The sequence below is a fragment of the Protobothrops mucrosquamatus genome, unplaced genomic scaffold (assembly GCF_001527695.2).
Source record: "Protobothrops mucrosquamatus isolate PMUCROS unplaced genomic scaffold, P.Mucros_1.0 scaffold899, whole genome shotgun sequence".
Lineage (NCBI taxonomy): Eukaryota > Metazoa > Chordata > Lepidosauria > Squamata > Viperidae > Protobothrops > Protobothrops mucrosquamatus.
Window position 1 is genome coordinate 281,987 of NW_015387151.1, and position 27,359 is coordinate 309,345.

General features: G+C 37.8%; 1 protein-coding gene across 1 annotated transcript in view; it reads left to right on the forward strand.

The window, feature by feature from the left end:
• Positions 1 to 19,439, forward strand: part of ABCA12 (ATP binding cassette subfamily A member 12) — a 226,544-nt gene extending 207,105 nt beyond the window's left edge. The window contains 5 exon segments of the mRNA XM_029284752.1: positions 6,286 to 6,389; positions 13,853 to 13,945; positions 14,410 to 14,515; positions 15,365 to 15,502; positions 18,552 to 19,439. Coding sequence (XP_029140585.1) covers positions 6,286 to 6,389; positions 13,853 to 13,945; positions 14,410 to 14,515; positions 15,365 to 15,502; positions 18,552 to 18,629 — 519 coding nt within the window. The 3' untranslated portion in view covers positions 18,630 to 19,439.
• The last annotated feature ends 7,920 nt before the right edge of the window (positions 19,440 to 27,359 follow it).

The following is a 27,359-nucleotide window of genomic DNA, read 5'->3' on the forward strand; positions in this document are numbered from 1 at the left end:
GAAATCAATCCTTGAGAAAGATTCATGTCTATGAGAAAAAAAAGTAAAATCACGTTCATTCATATGTTGTGATCTCCAAACATCCACCAACTCCAAATCTTCCATCATTGCAAAAAAAGATTTAGGGAGTCTGGAAAGGGCCACATCTTTAGAAGTTTTCTTTTTATCTTTTAAAGTATCAAGTACCCCATTCCAGTCCCCCATAACAATCAAGGAATTATAATCCATAGCCACAATTTTCTGGTGTAGTTGTCTATAAAATTGTTTTTGAGATGACAGTTGATTGGGGGCATAAACCCCCACTATTAGACACTTTCTTCCATTTAAGTTTATTTCCACAAATAAAAATCTTCCTTCTTTGTCAGCTTCCTTTACGATAGGTGAAAGATATTTCTTTATATATAATGCAACCCCAGCTTTTTTTTTAAGAGCAGGTGCAGCAAACAAATCTCCAAGCTTAAAATCTAGCAATAATTTTTGATCTTTAGCCACAATATGAGTCTCTTGTAAACATGTAATATCATTATTAAAATGTCTTAAATAATGAAAAACCTTGCGTCTTTTGTGGGGTGTATTAAGCCCCCCCACATTCCAAGATGAAATTTTAAGCATTGTCTGATTTCAATCCTATAGCAATACTTGAAGCGTAGGACTTAACAAAGACCTTGGGTCAAGCGCCACCTACTGGCTCAGAAGTAGCAGGTAGCGAACTGTCAGATGTTAACGGGCGATCTGTCATTTGCTGCTCTTTTTCCTTGCGTCTGTGAGCTGCGCGAGTCATTCTTTGTTCTTTTCCATCATCTTTTAAACACCCATTTGAATCCTTTACACCGGAAATAGAAGGGAGGTCCACAATCAGATGCTCAACTGCGCCAGTCTTTTGAGATGTAGGTGGACGCTCCACTTGCAACACAGACGCCATAAAATCATTCGCTTTCTTGACCGAGTTAATTCTGTAATGCTTACCAGCCACATTCACGATTATGCCCACCGGTATATCCCATCTGAAAATTATTTGTCTGTTCTTGAGTTCCTGGACCAAAAAAGCATAGTCCCGTCGCGCTCTAAGTATTTTCGCTGGGATTTCTTTTAAAAGAATGATGTCTTGGTTTAAAATCTTGAATCTTTGTTGATAAAAAAGCTGCATTATTTCATTTCGTCTCATTTTTCTTGTAAAATACACCACCACATCTCTTGGCAAATTTTTTTGACGAGCAACCCAAGAATTCACCCTAAAAACACGTTCTATTTCTTCATAGATTTGTTCCTGCGATGGACCATCTCTGCCACAAGCCAAAAAGGCATCTGCCAATGCTTCTGAAATTAATTCTCTTAATTTCTCTTTTGAATCCTCAGCCAGCCCGCGGATCCGAATCGCATACTCCATGTCCCGAAATTGGGCGACCAAGACNATGCAAATCACTTTCACTTCTTCTTGCTAAAAAGTTTCATTCCATCGCCATTTTAAGTTCACTTTCACTCAGTCCACCCCACGTATAGGGAAGATCAGAATATTCCAAGTTAGAGTAAAATCCAAAATAAAAAGCAAACTTCCAGGGTCGGTTTGTCTGCATATAATGACTCACAGTTCAATTTAAGTTGCAGCGGTGGTGGCGGCTTCTAGCTTCGCCGAAGCGAAGGCGTCCTGGATCGCGGAGAATCCTCAGGGCTCCGGAGGAGTTCTAACCTACATCGTCCAAATAGGACGACTCGGGAACTCAACTCCTACCCTGGGCAACTCCCCGATCCCCCTATGCCCGGGGGAAAGGTATCAGGCCGTTTGACAGCTGATGCTTGCTGTCAAAACGGCTTTTACGCGAAAACAGGCAGACGAGGTCGCCTGCACACCGGAAGAAACCCAAGGATCAAGAAGAAGAACAGATTGAAGAGAAAATAAATAATTCAGGACAACCACATCGAGATGGAAAAATAGATGATTTGTTAGTCTTCTCAAAAAAATGGCAATTGGATGGTTCTTTCTACGTCTACATATAACAACGCAGGGAGATTTATTGGATGATTCAAAAGCATGGTCATGGAAGACGATTTGGCAAAGAAAGAAAGCTAGAATAAGACTGAAGAAAATTGCGGTTTTGACTTATTAGTGAGAATTAAAATAGAATATACTCAAATAGATAAGATGTGTATTTTGAATACTAGATATTGTTATGAGTGGAGATAAAGAAAACTTTGGTTATTTAAAACTTGGAAGTAGAAATATTAACAGTTGAATTTGAACATTGATATGTTTATAAAGGTTAATTGTAAAGGTAATTAAGATATATATAAGCTAAAAGTTTATCGATGAATGTAATAAATATGTTCTTGCTTAGCGGCAATAAAAAAATTACTAGCTTAAATATGAGATAGTAGATATTAAGAGAAGAAGAGAGGAAGTACTAAATGTTGAAATAAGAGAAATTTTGCTTACTAAATTTAAGATATTTGGAAATTATCAGAAAATAAGAATATGATATTGTATTATTAATTGGTTGATGTAAGATGGTGAGAATTCAAATGATAAGACATGTATCCTGAACATTAGATTTTGTGGTGAATTGCGATAAAGGAAATTGGGATTATTTAAAACTTGGAAATTATACATATTAAACATTAAATTTAAATATTAATGGGAAATTAAAAATTGGGAAAAATTAATCAGGACATTGATTGTCTAAAAAGATTGAATGTTAAAACAACTAGGATATGTATAAACAAAAATTATTGTTAAATATAAGAAAGTTATTTTCATTTAATCGATATAATAAGAATTGTATTAATTCAAATATGAGACAGTAAATACCAAAGGGAAAAAAGAGGAAATATTTAATGTAATAGTTTGAGATCTGTACTAAAGATATTTGTATATTATTGAGTTATTGACCAACTCAGCCGCCATGTTGCTTTTCAAATATTTAAAGGTGAAATTAGAAAATCAATAAAAACTTTTTAAAAAAAAGAAATAAAAATTAAAATAAGCAAGAAAGTGGTTGGAGAACACCTATCTGATCTTGATGAATATAAATCACCACATAAATTCTCCATTCCTCCTTCAGGGGAAATATAATATTCTGCCTCTTTTTAATATTAAGAATAAAGAATATTTTAATCTGAGGAGGGGGGGACCTTCCTACAGTTCCTATATGTTTCTTGAGTTCATATTATTTTATTATCCCCAATGGTAAAATAGGAGCAAAACCAGAGAATAAAACCAATCACACTACTTATAATGATTGGTTGTCACCAATCAGGGCAACATGATTCAATAGGATTTATAAGAGGGGCAATAGAAACAGGATACAGATTGGTAATGGGAGCAGCATAGTTTTATTTATCAAATTTATATGTTAATCATCTAACTGTTTGAATCAATACAACAAAATTATGCTGACAATGTTTTTTTATTTTTATTATCAAATTTAGAAACTACTTGTCTCACACAGTAACTCTATGTTTTATGTTGGCATACAGGACAGCAATGTGGAAAGAGCACTTAGTTAAAAAACATTATTTTGTAAATAAATTCCTGAGAAGAGGGTGCCATATAAATAGTTGAACAGTGATTAGAAAAAGACCTGACCCAAATATCAATGGGGAAAGTTTCTGTAATGAGTTAGGGAACAATGTCCTTCCTAGGGCAGCAGCATTTAGCCTACTTTCTGGCTATCAGACCATTATATCTCTATTTGGAAACTATCAGCAAATATTTTTATCTCTATCACAAGTTTCCATTCTTATATATTTGTACTGCTATGTTTACTTTCAAGCCTGATCTCATTTTTAATATTATTTTAATATTAGCATTGACTTCAGGTTTGCCACTGAGGTTTTTTGACATCATTATTTTACTGCTGTTTTTTAAACAAGCCCTTCTTCTATACCAGAGGTCCCCAACCTTTTAGGCACCAGGGACTGGTTCTGTGGAGAAAGGTTTTTCCACAGACCGGAGAGTGCGTGGTTTTGCATGCTGCCTGCATCAGCTGGGACTTTACTTGTTTGTATGGACCAGTTGCTGGCATGTTGCGGCCCGGTACCAGTCCACGGACTGAGGGTTGGGGATCCCTGTTCTATACTATCCAAGTTTAATACAAAGGTCTATGTTAAATCTCCAAGGATTGCTCTTATTTAGATGAAATTGTGGCTTACACCCGTTCCTAGAAACCGCTATATTCATCCAGGTTGTTTCAATCCCCTCTTCTGAGCACATAGACGTTATAGACAACCACAGTATTTAAAATAGCAAACATTGGTGCATTAACAACAGATAGGCAATGTAAATGAAGTGCAAAAATATAACAAAAGATCCCATTTCCTCTCAAGATCTATGTTTGCCAAATGGCTTTTCTGTATCACTCACCATATTCACAGTTATTCTATGGCTGCAGCAACACAGAAATCACACATTTACAAGCATTTTTTATCCAGTAATTCTGCATCTTAATAGCATCAGTTGTTGCCCTTCTGTCTATATATTTAAATAGAGAATAAGTCACACTGAGTTCAAAAGATAAAAATGCACATGACATACTTTTCATCCTATTACTTATTAGGCAGTGGATAAGCTTGTTGGCATTATGGATTCCTTCTCTCTTTGGTATGCTTTCTATTTCCCACATCTTTTCTGGTTTGTGGGGAGAATCTTCAAAACATATTCAGAGGGATTAGTATAAAAGGTATTTGCTTAACATTGGTTGCTACCTATTATGTTTACTGTGTTATCCCGAAAATAAGACACACCCAGAAAATAAGCCCTAGACTGATTTTTTAGCATGCACCTAATATGCCCTACCCCAAAAATAAGCCCAGGGGCAGGCGTGGCCAGCACAGGAGGCAGAGAGCATATGGGGACCAACGATGTCTGGCAGCAGTCACAGCCCACATAGCGCAGATAAGTCCAAGCACTGTGGCCAGGCCGACCCTCTAAGCAGAGACACGTGGGGGAGGCAGGTGATCCCGATGTGTGGCGGCACCAGCAGGTGGAGGCAGAGGCGGGGGGAGGCAGTTGATCCTGACGTGCCGCACACTGCCTGCCCCCGTGTGGCCACTGGCAAGCCAAGAGATGGTGGGATGGAGTGGGCGGCCAGCCGCAAGAGGCTCATCCTTGCACGCCGGTACTGGCGGCAGGAGGAGGCAGAGGCAAGGGGGAGGCAGGCGATATGGACATGTTGTGCAGCAGCTTGGCTCGCAGGAGGCTCACATGGCAGTACCGGCAGCAGGCGCAGGCAGAGGCACGGGGAAGGCAGGCGATTTGGATGTGCTGCATGGCTGCCTGGCTCGCAGGAGGCTCACACAGTGGCAGCAGGCAGAGGCATGGGGGGGAGAGAGGTGATCCAGATGCACCGCCCACTCCATTCCACCATCTCTCAGCTTGCCCGCAGCCATGCCGGGGCAGGCAGTCGTGTGATATGTCGGGATCGCCTGCCTCCCGCCACACATCTGACTCCCTCTGGTGCTTGGACAGGTAATCAACTCACTTGCACTGTGCAGGCTGCGCAGCCCCAGAGTGTGCCGGCTAAGGGTCCGACAGACCACGGCTTCTGCTGGACACCATTGGCCCCTGTGCATAGCTACCTCTTGTGCGAATGCTGGGAGTGGGGCACCCAACTGGGCTGATCACCTTAATACTGTGTTTCCTCAAAAATAAGCCCTAATGCAACTTTTGGAGCCAAAAAGAATATAAGACCAGGTCTTATTTTCGGGAAAACACGGTATGTTATATTACAATATCAATAACATATTCCCATAAAAAACAAGTGCTCATGTACATGGTATGTTCTCTAGTCTCACAGCACCATATCTGAATTTGACATTACAATAGCACTACGCTGCCTCTCCTGAGTTTTTGAGGAGAATTCAGAAAAGGAGAAACCTTCATTCTTATTTTCTTTGTTTTCAATCAGTAAAAGAAAAGGATAAAAATAACCAGTTATATTTCAGATATAATGAACTTAGCTCATCCATAATTAAATGAGAAGCTCAGCTTTCCTAGTTAATAACTGTTTTTTATTTATTTCTTTGGGGCAATATCTAGACATTTTTATTGCTTAACAGTGAAGTCCTGTGACTACTTATTAGGAAACCCTCCTAAGATGACCTTATTCACAAGCAATTGAAGAATTTCATTGTTCCCATAATATAGTGGCAATTATGTTGTAAACCTTTAAAATAACATTCAGTAAAAATGTTGGAGGAACTAACAGGAAGGCTAGTAGAGCTTTTAAAAATGTTAAGGAAAAAATTCTTTTCTTAACCTGTAATATTCGTTGTCAAATGTTTTTATTTTAGGATGAGCCAAGTTCTGGTATGGATCCTAATGCAAAGAGGCATTTATGGAAAATCATCACCGAGGAAGTGCAGAACCAGTGTTCAGTGATACTTACTTCACACAGGTATAATGTGCTATCTGAGGGACAATGGAAATGTTCAGACCTACATACAGTATATAATAGTTATAAAATAATATTTAAATAATATTAATAATATTATTTAAGTGTAAATAAATATGTTAATAACATACTGTATATAATCATTTATTTCTGTATGCTTATTAGCTGTTTCAATTCATTTAAGTTAAAATAGCAGAATGGAAAATGAGGCCAACTAAATGGGAAACAATGAGTCTGTGGCTGGGCGGATTCATATAAAGTAAGACATCTCCAATTCTCTCATTTAATGACTTTTATTATTTTATCAATATATAAAATACAAAGAAAAATAAAAATAGGAAATTAAGGGAAGAAGTTACAAGGGAAGAAAAAAAAAAGCATTGACTTCTGACTCTTTTTAGTACAGTATAAGATAACAACATTCCAGCCTCAACTTTTTACTTTTATACATTAGCATATAACTAGCCATTCCTATAATAAAAAATCTATCTATCGGCAAAATCAAACTCAAAGTTTCATTTTTTTATCACAAGTACAAAATCCAGAAGTAATATTGAAATAAAAAACATAAATATATTTTCCTCTTTGAATAAAACAATCATTTCTGCTTTATCTTCCTTGCTTTGGAAATAATATGTATTTCTATTTGCACTTAATAATCTTTATAAACTATTACCATTTATATTAACAAAATTTACTGTATTCTTTCAGATTCTTTAACCTTAAAGGGAAAAAATCTTTTTTTCATCCATTTTAAAACACTAAATTTTTCTTTAAAAACATTTCTGAAATCAAAACTTTCTAATACATCATTTTTAAACATCCTCTTAACATGCATACTTTAAAGTTCACTATTAAATTTAGATCACTCCCTCCAAGTTACCCTCATAGAATATTTTTTTCTTCTTGTATACATTCTTTTTAAAACTCTAAACTTTTCTTTAAATTAATACATGTTTTTCTTTAACTTTCTCTTAACACAGATACTCTCAAATACATTTTCAATAATATTTTACAAACTTTAGGAATTATTTAACATTATATATAAAGGAAAAATACATTTTGAAACTTTAGATTTCAATGTTCCCTAGCTAGGTCTGTTCAATGATCTCCTGAAGCCATGGTTCTCCTAGATTTGGGAACAATTCTAAGGACTTGCTCCCTTATCTGATTTTGGATCCCTAACAGATTTACTCAGTTCTTCCAGACCATGGAACCCAAATTTATATGACTAATTCAGGAACCCAACATGATTGTCCTAAGGATTGATCTGCATGTAAAATGGACACAGGTTTTGTCTTCCAGCCTCCCAAGTGGTGGGTGGAAGTATGAGAGTGAATAAACAAAGGACAGTTCATAAAAATGTCTATCAATGGAAATCATATGTCCTTAAAGATTCATCCATGAAAGCAAATTGTTAGTTATTGCTTTCCTGGCACAGGTGGGAGGGATAAACAAGAGAATACATCAGGTGGTAGTATTGTAAGTATAGTATGGCAAGAATACTAAGCCATCAATCAATCAATCAATCAATCAATCAATCAATCAGAATAGAGCTGGAAGGGAATTTGGAGGTCTTCTAGTCCAACCCCCTGCTCAAGCAGAAGACCTTATAGCAGGGGTGTCAAACTCAATTTCATTGAGGGCCGCATCAGCATTGTGGTTGCCCTTGGGGGGCCGGGTGGGTGCAGCCTACTGGGTGGCTGTGGATGGAGTGGGTGTGGCCTACTGGGTGGGCATGGCCAGCTCTACATCGTTTGCGTCAAGGGTGCTTGTGGGGGCCTGGGCAGGAGTGGGACAGATCTGAGGGTCTCTGGCAGAAGGGGGTGGGACCGGGGCAAGCACCAAGGCATGGTCCATTTCTTCATTCCTCACAAAGGGTGACACCTCCCCACCATGCACCCAGGGGGCGGGGCCGACACAGCAGGGGCTGGTTCCTCGCTGTTTCTAGACGGCCTTGTGGAGCTAAGACTGAATGCGTTTCAGCATAGATGGCCACCACAAAATTGTACATTGGCTCCTGGCCGGCCTGGGCCGGGGCCAAGGCAGTGGGGGCCGTTCCCTCACTGTTTCCAGGATGGCTTCGCAGGCCACATGAAACCACTTCGCAGGCCGCATCCAGCCGCCGGGCCTTGTGTTTGACATGTCTGCCTTATACCATTTCAGACAGGTGGCTGTCCAGTCTTTTCTTAAAAACCTCCAGTGATGAAGCACCTACAACTTCTGAAGGCAGAAGCTTCTGAAGCTGTTCCACTGGTTAATTGTCCTCACTGTTAGGAAGTTTCTCCTTAATTCCAGGTTGCTTCTCTCCTTGAGTAGTTGCCATCCATTATTTCTTGTCTTGCCTTCTGGTGCTTTAGAAAATAAGTTGACCCCTCCTCTTTGTGGCAGCCCCTCAAATACTGGAATACTGCTATCCTGTCACCCCTAATCCTTCTTTTCTCTAGACTGGCCATACCCAATTCCTGCAACCGTTCTTCATATGTTTTTTGTCTCCAGGCCCTTAATCATCTTAGTTGCTCTTCTTTGCACTTTTTCCAAAAAACTCAACATCTTTTTTGTAATGTGGTGACCAAAACTGGATGCTGTATTTCAGGTATGGTCTTACTAAGGCTTTATAAAGTTACACTAATATATCACATGATTTTGATTCTATGCCTCTGTTTATACAACCAAGGATTGTATTAGTTTTGTGGCTGCTGCCACACACATCTAGCTCATGTTTAAGTAATCATCCACTAGGACTCCAAAGTTCCTCTCACAGTTACTGTTTTTGAGCCAGGTTTCACCTAATCTGTACTTGTACTTTTGGTTTTTCCTACCTAGGTGTAAAACCTTGCTTTTCTCCACATTGCATTTCATTTTGTTGGATAGGGCCCATTTTTCAAGTCTGTCAAGATGTTTTTGGATCCTGGGCTTGTCTTCTGAGATGTTGGCTATTCCTACCAGCTTAGTGTCATCTGCAGATTTGATGAGTTCCCCTTCTATTCCTTCATCTAAGACAAAGTCATTTATGAAGATATTGAAGAGTACTGGGCCTAAGACAGAGCCTAAGACTGCTTACTTCCCTCCATGTAGATGTAGTACCATTAAGGACTACTTGTTGAGTACTGCAGCCAAAGTGGAGAAAGTGATAAAATCTGGAAAGGAATGTCTTCAGCTATCTCCTTTTCCAAATGGGAATCAAGCAGTTTAAGATTATTGTGCAAAAGTTCAAAGAAGGCAATGTGTTTGAGGAATTTATTCAGCTTCTTTAAAATCCAGTAATCTCTTTATAACTTTAATGGCAGTTCTAACTCAGAGAACTTTGATAGGTCTCTGGACACTGGGGTCATGGCACATTGATTGGGCTCAAGTCCTTGACCTCAAATGATTTAAAGAAGTTTCTCTCTGGGATAAGCAAAAGGCTAGGTGGGGAAAGGCTAGGATTGGCTGCCCTACTCTGCAGTTACTCTGAGTGGATGTTGCTATTGAACTCAGTGACCTTAATGCCCTCTTCCAACTCAGAAATCCTATGGATCCTCAGAAGGTATAAAGGGACTGTCGTTATAAAATTACATGTAAAAAGAAAGGTAAGAAGAAAATCATGATTGAACACATGGTAGATTAACATTAAGTAATGAATAGCCCCTATTGTCTTCAAATAAGTTTTATCATGAAGTTGCCAATTTTTAGTTATTTGATGCCTTTAGACCAGGGGTGTCAAACTCGCCATGTCACATGATATATCTCAATGTATCATGATTTTTTCCCCTTGCCAGAGCTGGGGTGGGCGCAGCTTCCACGTGACACATCTGACCCACCTGCCAGCAGTTTGACATCCCTGCTTTAGATAGAAAGAATTCATTGACTATAAGTTGAAGAAAACAGTTGTAGGGTGGGATTAGAATCACAGAGAATGGGCCATTTAGTTGAGTACAACTGCTGATTTATGCAAGAATCTAAGCTGATCCCAGACAGAGGGCTACTTAGTCTGTACTTAAACACATCTGGCAGGGGAGCTTACCTTGAAAATATGTGTCATGGTTGACTTGCTACACAGCCCTGCTCACAAACAGGCAACAGTAACGGGATGGGGGAGGGAAGGTGTTGGAATGTAAGGGAGGTTTGAGAGGGATCTCTGGAATACAAATGTGCCATCTGGACCCGTGAGACAGATCCAAATCCCAAGGTCATCGCCTGGGAACAGGCTGTTTCCAAAATAAAGGCAGACAGGCTGTTTCCAGAATAAAGCAAGTGCAACTGCTTGGTGGACAATGGACAATGGGAGGTCCAGGGAGAAGAAGGAAAAGTTTTCCTATGCTGTTTGCGAATGAAAATGTCAGTACTGGCTTTTCTATTTCTGTGCCCATATGGCTTTTCAGTAAAGTTATACTCTTGGATAAAAAAATGTCCTAGGAGTTTCTTTTGCTATTTAATGCAGTGGAACGGTTGACATTAAGCCAGTTCTCACAGTAATAGCCTTCCTGGATTCCACCAGGAGGTCAGCCTCAAATGTTGTCTATGGCCGAAGATACAGAAGAACAAAAGAAGCTAGGAGAGGTCTCTACTTGGGAAGAGCCAGCACCGCCTCAGGCTGACGCCAGATCACAAGCCACCAGCCTACGCCCAAAACCAAGACCTGAGAATTTTGAGCAACCACCTACAGCCATGAAGGAGTGAGTGAGAGATGCCCCATACCAGGGATCGAAGACTCACTATGCATCAAATGTGGGCAAGGCAGCAGAGACTGAAGACCTCCTTCTCCCTGCTGGACTCAACGTGGTCCAGGGTGGTAGATGGAGAGCAAAGTGGCTAGCCAAATGGGACAACCCTTCTGAGTGGAAGATTCCAATCACTGGCTGCAGTCCGCCCATGGAGCAGGGCACCCCTGAGCTAGATGACCTTGACATGATGATGCAAGCCCTATGAGAATGGTTCAAGGACTCCATGGCAGCCCGACATGTGGAAAGCTGTATTTGTGCCCTAAAGCAAGGGAAGTGACTAGTGACAGAGTACATCTGAGACTTCTGTCACCTAGCCTGCCACCTGGAAAACTGGCCTGGTCTACCATTCCCGAGAGGGGCTGAACAAAGAACTGTACCAGAATTGCCTACCCCGGGCGGTGCTGCACAACCTGCAAGCATGGTACCATGTGATCACAGAAGTAGAGATCAACCTGATGGAATTCCATAAACACACACAGGGCAGGAGAGTTGGTCCTGCCAGCCGGCAAAAAGATGAATGGCTCTCTAAGGGAGGAAGAGCGCTGCCAGCCAGAGGAGGCAAACCCTGCCAAAGCATTGGTGGCTGCTTTCATTGCAGAAAGGAGGGGCACCATGCTGCTGAATGCCTCACACCATGGCCAATGACTGCTCCCCCCTTCCAAGCTAACTGAAGAAGAAAAAGCCAAAAGAGAAAACATAGCCAAAGCCAAAAGAGAAAACATAGAGCTCTCTCCTCCATCCAGCAAAGGGGAGGGAACTCCAGCCCCTGTCAAGACGGGACCAGGAGGAAACAACCCAATGGTAAGTGGCACCATCATCCCCATGACTGCTAGGCAGGAGATTTATGTGTCTTCCACAGGAGTAAAGGGGACCATATGGCTTTGCTGGACACATGGTAGAGAAGCTAGGAATGAGGCTAAGGAAACCAAGAAAGCCCATAGCATTTTTCCCAGCTAGATGGTTCAATAACAGGCTGAGTGTCAGCGATCTGCCTAACTGAGCCTGTGAAGCTAAAAGCCAGGACCCACAAAGAGACTATTCGATTTATTGTGGCCCCAGGATGACAGAGGCCATGATACTGGGACTGGTGTGATGGAAAAAATGGAACCCATCTGTCAATTGGGATAGAGACAAATGGTGGATGCAAAGGAAAGAATCCAATCAGCAAAAGATAGGAAAAATGCTAAGAAGCCACCACATGTCTGCAGCTAAGAAAGCAAAAGTGGAACCTGCCATTAAACTAGAGGGAAGTGGTAGCTTAGAACCACTGATTTCCAAGGAATATCGTGACCTGGCTGAGGTCTTCGGTGAGAGGGAATCCAACACATTTCCGCCCCACAGCCCCACAGACTGTGCAGTTGAGATTGTGCCTGGGGCTAAGCTGCCAAAACCAAAACTATATTCAATGACACCTCAGGAGATGGAAATGTTCTGCACATTCATACACAAAAATTTAGCTAGGAGATTCATTCAGCCGGCTAGGTTGAGGATGGCAAGCCCCTATGCTTTTCAAAGAAAAGAAAGATGGGTCCCTTGTGCTGTGTGTCCACTATAGAGAGCTAAACTGTATATGCGTGGAGAATATGTACCCCCTCCCTCTAATGAAGGACATGTTGGGCCACCTTGCAAAGTGGAGGATTTTCACAAAGTTGGACTTGAGGGAGGCATACTACTAAGTGAGAATTAAGGAGGGGGATGAATGGAAAATGGCGTTCAATTGCCCTCTGGGTTGCTACCAGTTCCAGGTGATGCTGTTTGGGCTACAGGGGCCCCCAGCAGTGTTCATGCAGCTAATAAATGAAGTCCTACATGAGCATTTGTATAAGGGGTCTTGATGTATCTGGACAATATACCCAGACCAATCCTGATAGGGTGTTAATGTGAAAAGAAGGTAGTGTAGAAATAATGTGTGTGTTTCTTTGTAGGATTAATCGTTCTGGAGGGTCAGCGTGTCATAACTGACTCGCTACACAGCCCTGCTCACAACCAGATAACAGTAACGGGAGGGGAGAGGGAAGGCATTGGAATGTAAGGGGGGTTTGGGAGGGACCTCTGGAATGCAAGAGTGCCACCTGGAAGCATGAAACAGACCCAAACCCCAAGGTCATTGCCTGGAAACATCTGAGGCAGACAGGCCATTTCCAAAATAAAGCAAGTGCAATTGATTGGTGGACAATGGACAATGGGAGGTCTGGCGGGGGAAGAAAAGTTTTCCTATGCTGTTTGCACATAAAAACATCAGAACTGGCTTTTCTACTTCTGTACTCATATGGCTTTTCATTAAAGATATACTCTTGGAGAAGAAAAAGGGCCCAGAAGTTTCTTTTGCTGTCTAATGCAGTGAGACGGTTGACAATAGGTTCCATTATTGAATAGCAAGAGCACTAATTCTGAGTAATTGCTATTAAATTAATAGAAAACATCTATCGGTAAACATCTACCTGTTTCTGGTATTTTCACCCTAAGAGAATTTTCCTCTTAATATTTGATTAGCCTGTCAAGCAGTTCCAATACTTCTTCGAAACCTTGTGGAGTGTGATTCCCACTATCTTCTCCATAAGAAAATAATGCTTCTGATTATAACTGGATTGTACACTTTGCTAACTGATAGAAATTCATACTTTACAGTCCCATCTTGCTGGTTATTCATCGATATATAAATTGGGTATTTTTTGAGAAGATTGCAGACAACAAGATGTATTCTAATCATTAGGCATTCTAGTTTTTCATGTTGAAAATGCAATTCCTTTTGGTTTTCAGCATGGAAGAATGTGAGGCTCTCTGCACACGCCTGGCTATCATGGTAAATGGACATTTCCAGTGCTTGGGTTCATTACAGCATATAAAAAGCAGGTTGGTAAAATGTTTCTTTTGTGACAACTCTTACCCAATTGAGCAAGCAGTAAAGTGTAAGAGCAATTTTTGCTCTAAGGGGGGAAATAATACAAAAATTACCAAACAAGTCATTTTTTAGCTTTATGGATAAGTGAACCAAGGTGATATAATGATATTATTGCATTCTATTACAACTTTGTATCATAACTTAGATATGCAGAGCAAGATTTGTCACATTCAAGTATCAAAGGATGTACATAGGACTCAGTATAGATAGGAGCTCTCCCTACACAAACCACTGATGCTGCAGCATTCTAACCTTCTGAAATTTGAAGCTGACCCAGATCCTTAATGTGCTTTTGGTTGTACTAGAAATTATGCTTCATTTGGTTTTCTAGAAGTATTGCTTGGGATTACTAGAATTTTCATTACATTTTATTACATTTTATCTAATAAAATATACTTTTCATATTTTCCTCTAGATTTGGAAAAGGATTCACCGTGAAGATGCATTTGAATAACAGTGCAGACAACATTGAGAAGCTGACTCTATTTTTACAAACAAACTTTCCAAATACATATTTAAGGGTACATATTTTTGCATAGCTATACTGTGAAATGCCTGCATATTACATTAACAACTTAGAAATCTGGTTACATTTCTTTGGACTGCAGGGAGATTTCTAACATAATGGAATATTCTTTCATGTGCTTAAATAAGCAGAATATCAATAAGGCTAAGCTAAAGTGCAAAAAAAGTGCAATGAATTTTTTGTATACAAGAGAATGTAATAATGTAAGTTCCTGTTGTTCAGTCCAACCACAAACTAAAAAGAGACCAAATTGTTCTTGATTAATGCTCTGATAGAAATTGTAGCATCCTGAATTAATTGTAGTATTCACGAAGTAATATTACCAGCCAAATATTATCACATTTGTTCTATAAAATTAGAGCACATAGCATGTTTTACAGTTTTTTTCTCATTCACTTTTAAGGATCTCATTACATTCTTGTACAGAAGAAAACAAAAGTAAAAATTCATACTTTCATAAGATTCCTTTAGAAATTTGGTTGCGTCTGGTTCTAAGATCCTGGCAGCATAAAAGAAGCAAAGACTGAAGTAGTTTCTGATTAATAGCAGCTACTATCACTAGAAGTTTTTTAATTTATCAAACGTATAAGCACACAATGATTCTGACTCTCATAGTTGATTCTCAAGCATCTTGTAGAGTAGTTTGGAAAAATCATCCAGGATTAATAGAGAAAGCCCTGGGGAATAGCTACACATAGTGTTATGAAAGAACTGGCACATTCCTGTAAAAATGTCAGGTACAAATGAATCAACATTTCCAACATATTGGAAATATGTTGTCAGATGGACATTAGTATTTGATTTCCAAATCTGCATTTGTCTGCATTAAATCTTATTCATATAGGATCATCAACTGAACATGGTGGAATATCATATCCCAGTGTCTGCAGGTGGTGTGGCAAACATATTTCAACTTCTAGAAATGAACAAAGCAGTTTTTGAAATTAAACACTTTTCTGTGAGTCAAACAACTCTGGAAGAGGTAAGCAAAAAACTTGTCTCATTTATTGTTGACACAATAGAATTAAACTGTAAGAAACACAGGGATAATGAATCTCTTTTCCTAGTTTGAGGCAAGATAACTTATAACTATTACTGGCAATATGTGAAAAGCAGGCATTGTATAGAATGTCTAGAAATCTATAGAAGTGTGATATTTTTAGGCAAAGTATGAAATGTCTGTTATTTTAATATGTTATATACTTTCCCTGGCATTATATATAATACCTAGACATTATGCAGAATGTTAAGAACTATTTAGATAAAGCCTGAAAACAGAGTCATGAAAAGGGTCAGGGTTAGAGTTAGCCTAACTCTAACCCTAATTCTTTATTGAAAACAGGTATATGAAAATGAAAGAAGAAATGCAAAATGAAGTACAGGACTTTCTTACTGAAAAAAAACAAAAGACCAGCATTAACCTACTTGTGGCAACAAGGAAGAATAGAATGGCATTTTAGCAGGAGTATTTTATACTTTGTCAGTTTGTCTTTTGATATTGCATAGAATGCCTAGGAAATGTGTTAAATATTAAGCGTTTCATATTTGATATCCCATTTTTGGCATTCTGTAGATTTCCTAGGCATTCTATGAAATGCCTAATTTCACACATTGATGATAACATAACTAAAGCTTCCTAGCATTTAAGTCCATTTCTGAATTTTCTTGAAAATTTATAAAAAAGCAAATTAATTTATTTTCTTTTAAAATATTCTATCTCATTTTAGTGAATCTTCAACAGAACCTATACTTTTCAAAATAGCAATATCTTAATAAATTGCTATTAAAAGCAATAATGAAGCACTGTATTAACATTTAAAGATTACAGTCTGAATATTAATGTATTCAGTATTGCTAATGAACATGGACTTGGAAGACTAGATGAACCTTAGCCATATGCCTAGAAAATAACAGTCTTGATCTCTGGGGAAAGAATTCCTAGTAGAAGCACCCTCACCTTAATCTCCAAAATCATTTGGAGGAAGGGCTGAAATACAACTTCATTTGTGCTCCATCTCTCTGGGTGTAATGTGGCCCTTGGTCCTTAATATAGGAATCAGCTATTAATACCAATAAGAGGCAAATGAGTTAATTGGCTTTGTCTGAAATTCTTTTCACCTGATATTTGAAATTCATTTAGGTTGAATGTTACAAATTTGGTAAAATAAGAGCTGTCAGATAAAAGATGTTTTAACAGTACCTGCAGATTTCTTCATTCTTGATAAGCATCTGTTTTATTTCAGTAACCACAACATGAATGCTTTGATTTCATACATAAACCAGTTATACACATGTATGTATATATCTTTGTGACAAGAAATTTCATTAAGTTGTATGAGAAGCAAGATTAACATATGTCTTAACTAATAGGAAAATATGTTATCGTCATAACTTTTAACACATAACACAGGACAATTAACCAGTGGAACAGCTTGCCTTCAGACGTTGTGGGTCCTTCATCACTCGAAGTTTTTAAGAAGAGACTAGACAGCTGAAATGATATAGGGACTCCTGCTTGAGCAGGGGGCTGGATTAGAAGACCTCCAAGGTCCCTTCCAGCTTTATTCTGATTATTATTATTATATGCTCATAAATATCCTAACTTGTATTGATGTGCAATAGAGTTAGTCAAGTTAGTCAAATTAGCCAAGTTAATCTAGTGGTTAAGACACCAGGCCAGAAAGTCAGAGATTTTGAGTTCTAGTCCCATTTTAGCCATGAAAACCAGCTGGATGATCTTGGGCCATTCATGTTCTCTCAGGCCATTCATGTTCTCTCACCTCACAGAGTTATTGTAGTGAGGAAAATACGAGGAAGAAACTGTTGGATATGTTCGCTACCTGGAGTTATTTGTAAAAATAATAGACAGAATATAAATTAAAGAAATATCACTCTTTGTTAAATTAAATACCAGATAACATTCACAGCAAGTCTCTTTTTTAAAAAAAAAATGTTCCTCAGACTCCCCCCCCCCCATGCAAAATTGACATGAAAAAGAGTGAGGTTCCTTGGTACAAGCAACAGTAATTGTACTGTATTTCCTATTGCTAATTGTCAAATCTGGATGGAAATGTTACTGATATTGAACCAGAGAGAGAAGGCTGAAACCTTATCTTCTGGTGTACTGCTGTGAAACAAATCTTAAGCAGAATAACAGAGGAATAAAGAATTGGAAGGGACCTTGGAAGCCTTCTAGTACAGCCCCCTGCTCAAGCAGGAGATCTATACCATTTCAGACAATTGGTGCTCCAATCTCTTCTTAAAAACAAATATCTGCTATTTGATTTTTAAAAACAATGAGATTGGTAATCATTTTTTTGGCTGCTAAACATTACCTTTTAGTTACAAGGATTTTACATACCTACGATGAACAAACTCTTATTTCCAATCAAAGGCACTCGACCTCCCTAGGTGTTGCCAAATGCTATAATGCTGCCTACAAGCTAAGATCCAAGTTGATTAATCTCCACAATTGTAATATAGCACAATTATGACTAACCCTTGAATAACTTGCAATAAATATATACGTAGATAGATTTTACATTTTGCCTCATTCTTAGAATCTTAGTCTTATGTCACTAATGTTAAGTACTTTAGACAAAAATCCTGTTTTCTATCATTAAAGACAGTTCATATTGGTAAAAACATAATATTTTGTTTTAGCCTTTTGCTTGTATTTCATACCTGGCCTTTGTCTTCTACTTTTAAACTATTTGTTAATTGCTTTGTTCTATACTGATTTTTGACTGGTTTTTGACTGAAGTAAACTTTGAGTTTAATTGAAAGATCTGTGATATGATTGTATTGATTAATGTTTATTTAAAATAAGATAAATATAATGTATTACTTTTGTTTAATACAGTTACCACATTTTACTTTGACTTCTATTATATCTTTGTTCTGATCTGGAATTTAACCATAAGAAAGTTTGTTGTCATAAATAGGTACACTAGGTGTAAGAAGTCGATTTAGAAATTCTCTGAAAAAACAATATGTTTAATTTCATGTAATGTGTTTTTGTTTCATTTTAGGTTTTCATCAACTTTGCTAAAGCTCAGACTAACCCTGATATTTCAGATGCAATCACCTATACAAATTCAGAAGCTTAAGGGAACACTTAACTGCTATACTAAGTCTTATGCCAAAACTTCTTGACTGCTGTATTAAAGCCCTTTTTTGCAAGTTATTTTATGCATTCATATTGTAATCTAGACCATGAATCTAGGCACTCCCTTTTATTTCAGATTGGTCTTTTACTTCTTTCTCAAGTTTTTTTTTCTCATGTAAAGAATACATAGCAGATACAAGTATATTTCTCATCATGTATTTATAAAATTCTTTCCATGCTATAGTTCCCAAAAATATATTCAGTGAAAAAGAAGAGCTGCTTTGTGTTCAGGAATATAAACCAAAAGATTGCTATATAGAGAGATTATGACAATCTTAAATAAAAGTATTTAAAGTGACTGCGTAATCTGTTAATTTCTAATCTTTGTTTAGATCTTGGCAAAAGGAAATGTTTGTAAGGATAGAAAAGTATGGAGAGATATAGCAAATAGTGTGGATAGAAACTAGTTTTAGGAATATTTTCTCTCCTTTTCTTTAAATATTTTAAATGTCTTTTTGTTGCTCCTTATATTTGCATAATGTTGCTTACCAAAAAGGAATAGCAAGATGATGGGTATGGATGTATGAAAATGTGGCAAAAGATATTTCCTTCACAATGCCCAAAATTTGGCCACCTATAATACATTCTATTTGGGCAATATTGCATAATATTAATTGTGACCTCACCATTTCATACATGTCTTTTTGTACTAAGCACTCTTTTTCTTTGCAAATAAACAAAAACATACATTATACCTGTAAAACATACATGAATACTAAGAATTTGTATTATTTCCTGAGCATGAGTAGAGAATAAGAGGACTTTTATTGCAACAGGATTTGCAAGACGTTTGGTGAGACAGGAAACTACAAAAAAATGGACAGAGGGGCACATAACCAAGGCTGATTATCAGCAGACTGCCAGAATGTGCAAAGAAGAAGTCAGGAAAGCAAGGACTCAGAATGAACAAAGACTTGCAACAGAAATCAAGGACAACAAAAAAAGTTTCTTGTAACATATTAACAACAAGAAAAAAGTCAAGGGAACTGTAGACCCACTAAAGAGAGAAGATGGCAAGGAAATTACAGGCAACAGGGAGAAAGCAGAGCTGCTTAACTCATACTTTGCATCAGTCTTCACATAAAAAGAAACTATAGCCCAACATACCAAAAAAAAAACCCCACTGCAAAAGACACAATAGAAACAAAAATTAAAATAAGCAAGAAAATGGTAAGAGAACTCCTACACGATCTTGATGAGTATAAATCACCGGGACCTGACAGATTACATCCCAGAGTTCTGAAAGAGCTGGCAGATCTCAGAACCGCTACAACACATCTTTCATAAATCCTGGAGCATCGGGGAAATACCTGAGGATTGGAAAAGGGCTGATGTCCCCATATTCAAAAAACGAAAAAAACTGGGCCCAGGAAACTACAGACCAATCAGTTTAACATCAATACCTGGAAAGATAATAAAAAAAACAGATCTGCAGACTTCCGGCTTGGCATTGCCACAAATGGAGGAAGATGGGGCTCCGTCTTTCGCGCCTGAATTTGCTCTGCTGGGGGACCCTGGAAAGGGTCGAATGTTGTCCCGTAGAAGTGATGAGCAAGGAGGGGATCCCCATTTGATCACGGGAGGGCGGTGGTACTTCTGTTTGATCAAGGGAAGCGCTCCAAACCGGTGGGGGAAGCTGCTGACAGCTGAATTCAAAAGCACCACCAAGCAACTTTCAAGTAATGCGGATGAAATTGGGTGAGACCTGATCCTCTCTTTAAGATTCTAGGTTTTGTTTCCTGAAAAAGCTGCCCAAAGCATTTTTCCCCCTGTGAGAAGAGAGGGAAGGGAATTTTTACCCCACCATCTAAGAAAAGTGGCAACTAACTACTCGGGAAACAGAGCAACCATAAGATTAATTTTAACCTAATTGGATATATATTCTTTTGAAACTTGGGGATTAAAAGTGTTCTTTTGGCTTATTGGAGACTTTTCTTTTTAAAATAATAATAATAATAATACTAAGACTTGAAAAACCATCATATAAAATTTGGACTTAAAAAGCTATAAAACGGCATTAGTGACATCTTGTGGTGAAATATGGTATTACAATTTGTTATTGGCTAAAAGAAACCTGGCTTGAAGCCCATACTTCAGATAAAATTTGTTTGGCCTTGACAGCTACTACCTTTGAAAAATTCAGCTGCAAAGAAGGGATTTCTGGGTGGCTTATCTGTGTGACAGGGATAATGTACTGTTTTGGAAGCTGGCCTGCTTGAGCTATGAATGTAAACTTTTACTGATTCTCAGAGCTATGCTTGAGGAACTGCTTTCCTATTTCCCTGCATGAGAAGCATATATTATTACACGAGATGATAGAACACCTTGGATTATAAACTCTTACTTGATAAACAATTTATATTATAAAAATCACCTATAAAACATGAAATAAATGTCCCATACCCAGCTACAAAAGACAAAAAAATATTTTTAACATTTGATTCTAAAGTCTTCAACTTAACATATTATCAAGAAAATATGGATGAAGATCAGGAAAAAATCCTTTCCATGTTGAAATCAATACATGAAACTAGTCTTTCAGCTTGTGATAAAATAAGAAGCAACACAAAGGAACAATGTTCTAGCTTAAATATACAAACCCAGATCTTGATTACAAGCAAAGAATTAACAACACAGGACTTCCAGTGGTGACGTGGAGGTGGTGCAGGGGAAAGAGGACAGTCTCCGTCCTCCAACTCTGATTTTTTTAAGTTTGGAGACCCTTCGGGGGCACTGAGAGTCTGGAGGGCTACGTGCGAAAAGGGTGAAGCCTTGGGGAGTAGCGAGGTGAGAGGCAATCACCCACTATGACGGAGGAAAACCCTTAAATCCAACTTGAAAATTTAGGCTATCAATAGATGGCGGATCCGAGGTCTCGACTAACCACAAAGAATGCGGAAGCAAGATATACTTAATAGACTATGTCATTGAGTGAGTTAAAAAAATTATGAAAATATTCCAAAATAATAGAAAAGTCTAAAAGATTTACTTGTCTGTTAGCTCTGATGTTGTAAGGAAGCTCAGTTGGAGAGGGAATCCTCAGCGCAAGCGGTGACCCGGCGGGAAGAGCTGTGAGTCAGCAATTAATATAGCCAGAGGATTAACAGGAGTGAGACAAAAGAAAGAAAAGTTTTTGTGATAAACGTTATAGCACAGAATGAAGAAGGTGAAAGATTGTGGAAGGAGAGGTTGGGAGACGAAAGACAGAGACGGAGGAGACGGCGAAGTGACTAGGAAGAAACGAAAGAAGACATTTGGCAAGCTGACAGCCGGAACGGCGAGAAAATGGCAATCTGAGAAGGACAGAAGAGTAGCGAGTAGTAGGAGATCGGAGAAAGCGAGATCAAAGGAGAAAGGAAGAAAGAGACAGTGAGAGGATGTGCCACGGTGGTGAAAGTGACAAGAACAGATAGACGGACAGACGGTCGATAGAGAGAGATGGCGTGTCAAATTTGGAGACGTGCAGAAGGTTTGAAAAGTGAAGGAATTGGTGAGAGGATGTAATACGGAGGCGAAAGCCACAGGAAGGGATAGAAACTTGAAATCCTAGAGAGACTGTATAGCACATTATAGAAGATTGGAGAAAGTGAGGCTGGAAGAGAACGAAGGAGGTAAACTAGGAAGTGCAGAAAGTTTGGAAAGTAAAGGAGATGGTGAGAGGATGTGATTCAGTGTTGAGAGACAACGGATATATGGACAAATGGTTGATGATATAAGTTAGGAGAGAAAATTTGGATTCCTAGAGAGATTGGGTGTTAAGTAAGAAAGAGAAAAGAAAGTGAAGAAGGTTAGGGAAGGAGAAGAGAGGTCTAGGAGCACAGTGAAAGTAGATCGAGATCTAGGAAAGGAGAGAAAGAAGAATTGTAAGTTTAGAATAAAAGTGTAAAGTTATAAAGGTTACTGGGTAAATCATATCATATTCCTAGATACTAAGAATAGAAAGCACTTGATAAATAAGAAATTAAGATGACAACACTGAGAACGGGAAAAAACAATGTCAAGTTTAGCACTGACACCTTCATCTCCTGGACAGAGAACAATAGAGGGAATGTTGGGGACAGAGAAGCAAAATGTATTATCAAATATGCAAAGCATGCAAACAACATTATTAACTATTCAAGAAACAATGTTAAAGATGCAGGAGACAATGTCAAAAAAACATATTGAAATGAGAGGGATATGAATAAATTAGATAATAAGATTGAAACAATACAACAAACAATTGAGAAAAATGAAGAAAGAATATTGACAGTAGAAGTAGGATTGGATAAAATAGGGGAAAAAGTCGACACAGTAGATAAAAAATTGATGGAAACTAACAAAAAATTGGAAGAATCAATTATACATCTGGAAATGGACAGGGCAGCGTTTTACTTAAGATTTCAAAACGTGGTGGAGGATAAGGAAGAGGATTTGGGCACCATTAAGGTAGAGCTGATAGCAGAGACTCTACAAAGAGATAAACAAGAAATATTGCCAGAAATAGATGAGGTGTACCGAATCCACACAAATTATGTTCGAAGGAATAAACTACCACGTGAGATACATATAAGATTCCCCAGAAAAAAAATTAGAGACCTAATATACAGGATTACAAGGGAAGATCCAATAATTTACAAAGGCATAGAAATTCAAACATTAAAACAAATTCCAAAGAAAGTGAGGGAACAGAGAAGAGACTACAGATTTCTCAGTGCACATCTTATTAAAAAAAAACATTCCATTTAGATGGTTAATTCCCGAGGGGATGCTGATAACATGGCAGGAGAGAAGGATTAAAATTGATAGCCTAGACAAGGCAAGAGAATTTTATGAACAACTAGAAGGGGAAGAAGAAGAGAATAGTAGTAGGGAAGAATTAGAATTAGATTCTAAAAGTCAGGAAGATCAGCAACTAGAGTTAAAAGAGAGAGAGAAGGAGATAGAAAGTAAGGAGGTAAAAAGACAAAGGAAAGAAAGAGGAACAGGTTTGAGAGTAAGACAAACTCAGAAGTAAAATAATGGATGAGAAGATTAGATTAGTATCAATTAACGTCAATGGCCTAAATGCACCAGCTAAAAGAAAACAAATATTAACTAAATTAGTCAAACAAAGTGTAGACATAGTATGTCTACGAGAAGTACACATGAAAAAGCAACACAGAAAATATCTGGAATTTCCGAAATTAGGAGAATTATATACATCACTAATGGAACAAAAACAGGAATAGCAGTTTATATTAGAAAAAGAATTAGAGCCAATTTAAAATATCAAGATACAGAGGGAAGAGTACTAATAATAGAACTACAAATGGAACAGAAATCGTGGTTATTGGTGACAATTTATGCTCCAAATGAAAATCAAAAAGAATTTTATAAAGATCTACACGAAAAACTTATAGAAATTGCACAAGGAACCATCTGTATAATAGATTATAATGCGATAGCGGATGTAAAAATGGATTATATTAGCAATATGAAAAATAAAAAGAAGCGGAAAACACTACCAAAAACATTTTTTGAGATGGCACAAGAATTTAATCTATTTGACCAATGGAGGAAACAGAATCCCATAAAAAAGGAATATACCTTTTTTTCAAATCCACACAAATCGTGGTCTAGGTTGGATATGGCATGGATGAACGGGGAAATAGGACAAGAAGTGGAGACAATATTATTATTATTATTATTTATTGAATTTATATACCGCCCTATCTCCCTTACGGGACTCAGGGCGGTGAACAGGCGATAATAAAAACCACGATAAATATACGCAAATTTCTGTTCTAAAATCAAATTAAATAACAGGCCTGCTCTAAAAATACCCCATACAAAACCCCCACTAAAACATAATCAAACTACGCCAGGCCGGCCGCACGGAATAGATGGGACTTCAGGGCTTGGCGAAAAAGGCGCAGGTCCGCAACTGTACGTAGGTCGGGGGGTAGGTCATTCCAGAGGGCAGGAGCTGCCACAGAGAAGGCTCTCCCCCTGGGGGTCGCCAGCTGGCATTGTCTGGCCGACGGCACCCTAAGGAGGCCCTCTCTGTGGGAGCGGACTGGTCGAAGGGAGGTGTTTGGTAGGAGGCGGTCTTGCAAATAACTAGGTCCATTGCCATGGATCGCTTTAAAGGTTGTTACTAACACCTTGAAGCGCACCCGGAAGGCCACAGGCAGCCAGTGCAGCTCGCGCAGAAGAGGTGTTACATGGGAGTATCTAGAGGCCCCCAGGATCCCCCGCGCGGCCGCATTCTGAACTAGCTGGAGCCTCCAGGTGCATAGAAATAATGGCAAATATATGGGCAGACCATAATCCTTTGAAAATAGTGTGGACAGGTCAGAAAAAAGCAAAGAGAAGGTGGACACTTAATACCCAAATTTTAAAGGAAAGAGAATTCACTGTAACGATTAAAAAAGAAATGGAATTATTTTTAAAGAGAATACAAAACAACAAACATCATTACAAATTATATGGGATACTGCCAAAGCATATCTGAGAAGTATAGCAATAGCATATACAGCTAGGAAAAATAAGATGAAAAGGCAGACACAAAATATACTTCTGGAAGAAATTAAAAAAATTAGAATCCAAATTACAACGGGAGCCACAAGATGAAATGATTAAAGAGGAAATGACTCTGGCCAAACATAAATTAAATATAGTAGAACAAGAGGAATTGGCAAGAGAACTGAAAGTAACTAAACAACATTTTTTCGAACATGCAAATAAACCTGGGAGGTGGCTTGCTTACAAATTAAAAAAAGAGAAGGAAAAAAAAATTATTCAGGAACTACAGGACAAAAATGGAGAGGTGCAATATAAAATAGACGAAAAGAAAAAAATAATTCAGAAATACTTTGAGTTGCTATATAAAAAAGAGGAAACAGAGGAGGAGAATATAAAACAATATCTAAAAGCTAATGGTCTCCCGGAATTAAAAGAAGGACAAAGAGAATTATTGAATAAAAAAATAACAGCAATGGAACTAAAAATGGCAGTACAAAAACAAAAAAATAATAAAGCCCCGGGGCCAGATGGTCTACCAGGGGAAGTATATAAGACTTTTTATGAAGACCTGGAAATGATATTATTAAATGTATATAATGATGTACTGGAGAAAGCCAAATTACCAGACTCCTGGACAGAAGCCAACATAACTCTTATTCCAAAAGAAGATACGGATCCTAAACAAATAAAAAATTATAGACCAATCTCGTTGTTGAATTCGGATTATAAAATTTTTACTACAATAATGGCGGAACGACTAAAAATAATATTAAATCAAATAATACATTCGGATCAAAATGGTTTTCTACCTACCAGACAAATTAGGAACAACACGAGAATGGTGTTAAATGTCCTGGAATATTATGAAGCACACCCCGAAAAACTGGTTGCATTAGTATTTTTAGATGCTCAGAAGGCATTTGATAACCTTAATTGGCAGTTTATGTTCCAACAGATAGAAGATATGAAATTTGGAGAGAAGTTTGAACAAATGATAAAGTCAATATACAAAATACAAAAGGCTAGAGTAATAATAAATGAGGAGAATACAGAGAAGGTAGAAATTAATAAAGGAGTAAGACAGGGATGTCCAATGTCACCTCTACTTTATATTCTAACGTTAGAAGTGCTATTAACTCGAATTAGAAACAACAAAGAGATAAAAGGACTAAAGGTTAAAACAGAAGAATACAAGACACAGGCATTTGCAGACGATTTGGTGTTTTTTATAGAGGAACCATTAGAAAGAGGTAATGTTATAATGAATGAAATAGAAAAATATGAAATGGCGGGACTAAAAATAAACAAAGAAAATACTAAAATATTAGAAAAAATTTAACTGAAAAACAAAAAAGGGGATTAGAAGAAAATTTGGGGTTGCCAATTGTAAAAAAGATTAAATATTTAGGAATTTGGCTCACCATAAGATGTTCTTCAATAAAAGAAGATAATTATAAAAATTGATACTACAAATACAAAAAGATTTAGAGATTTGGGGGAAATTACAATTAACATTGTTAGGAAGGATTTCGGTGATTAAAATGAATATTCTACCAAAATTGTTATATCTATTTCAACAGTTCCAATAAAATTGGGGAAAAACTTTTTTGACGAATTAAACAAAATGATTAATAAATTTATATGGTTAGGTAAAAAAGCATGAATAAATGTTAAAGCATTACAGGACAGTAGAAGTAGAGGTGGCCTTGAGCTCCCAAAATGGGAAATCTATTACCAAGCAGTGGGGTTGCTTTGGATCAGTGATTGGATAAACCTAGAAAACAAAAGGGTTCTAACAATTGAAGGTCATGATTTACAGGCTGGATGGCATGCGTTTTTATGGGGAAAAGATAAGAAATCCCACACATACTTTTACCGGCATCAGATAAGGGATGCATTAATTTGGACATGGGAAAAAGTTAAAAAAAATATTATACGAAAATTCCAATTTGGATCTCACCAATGGAGGCAATGATTCACCCAAACACGCTGGATAAAACAAAGATGATAAGGTACAAAGAATTATTAGATAACCAAGGGAAGCTAAGATCAAGAGATGAATTAAAAGAACAGGGAATAACTATTGATTGGTGGTCATATATACAGATACAATCAAAATATAGCAAAGACATGGAAGAGTATGGAATAAGTCGGATACCACAGCAATTGGACAAAATACTGACAA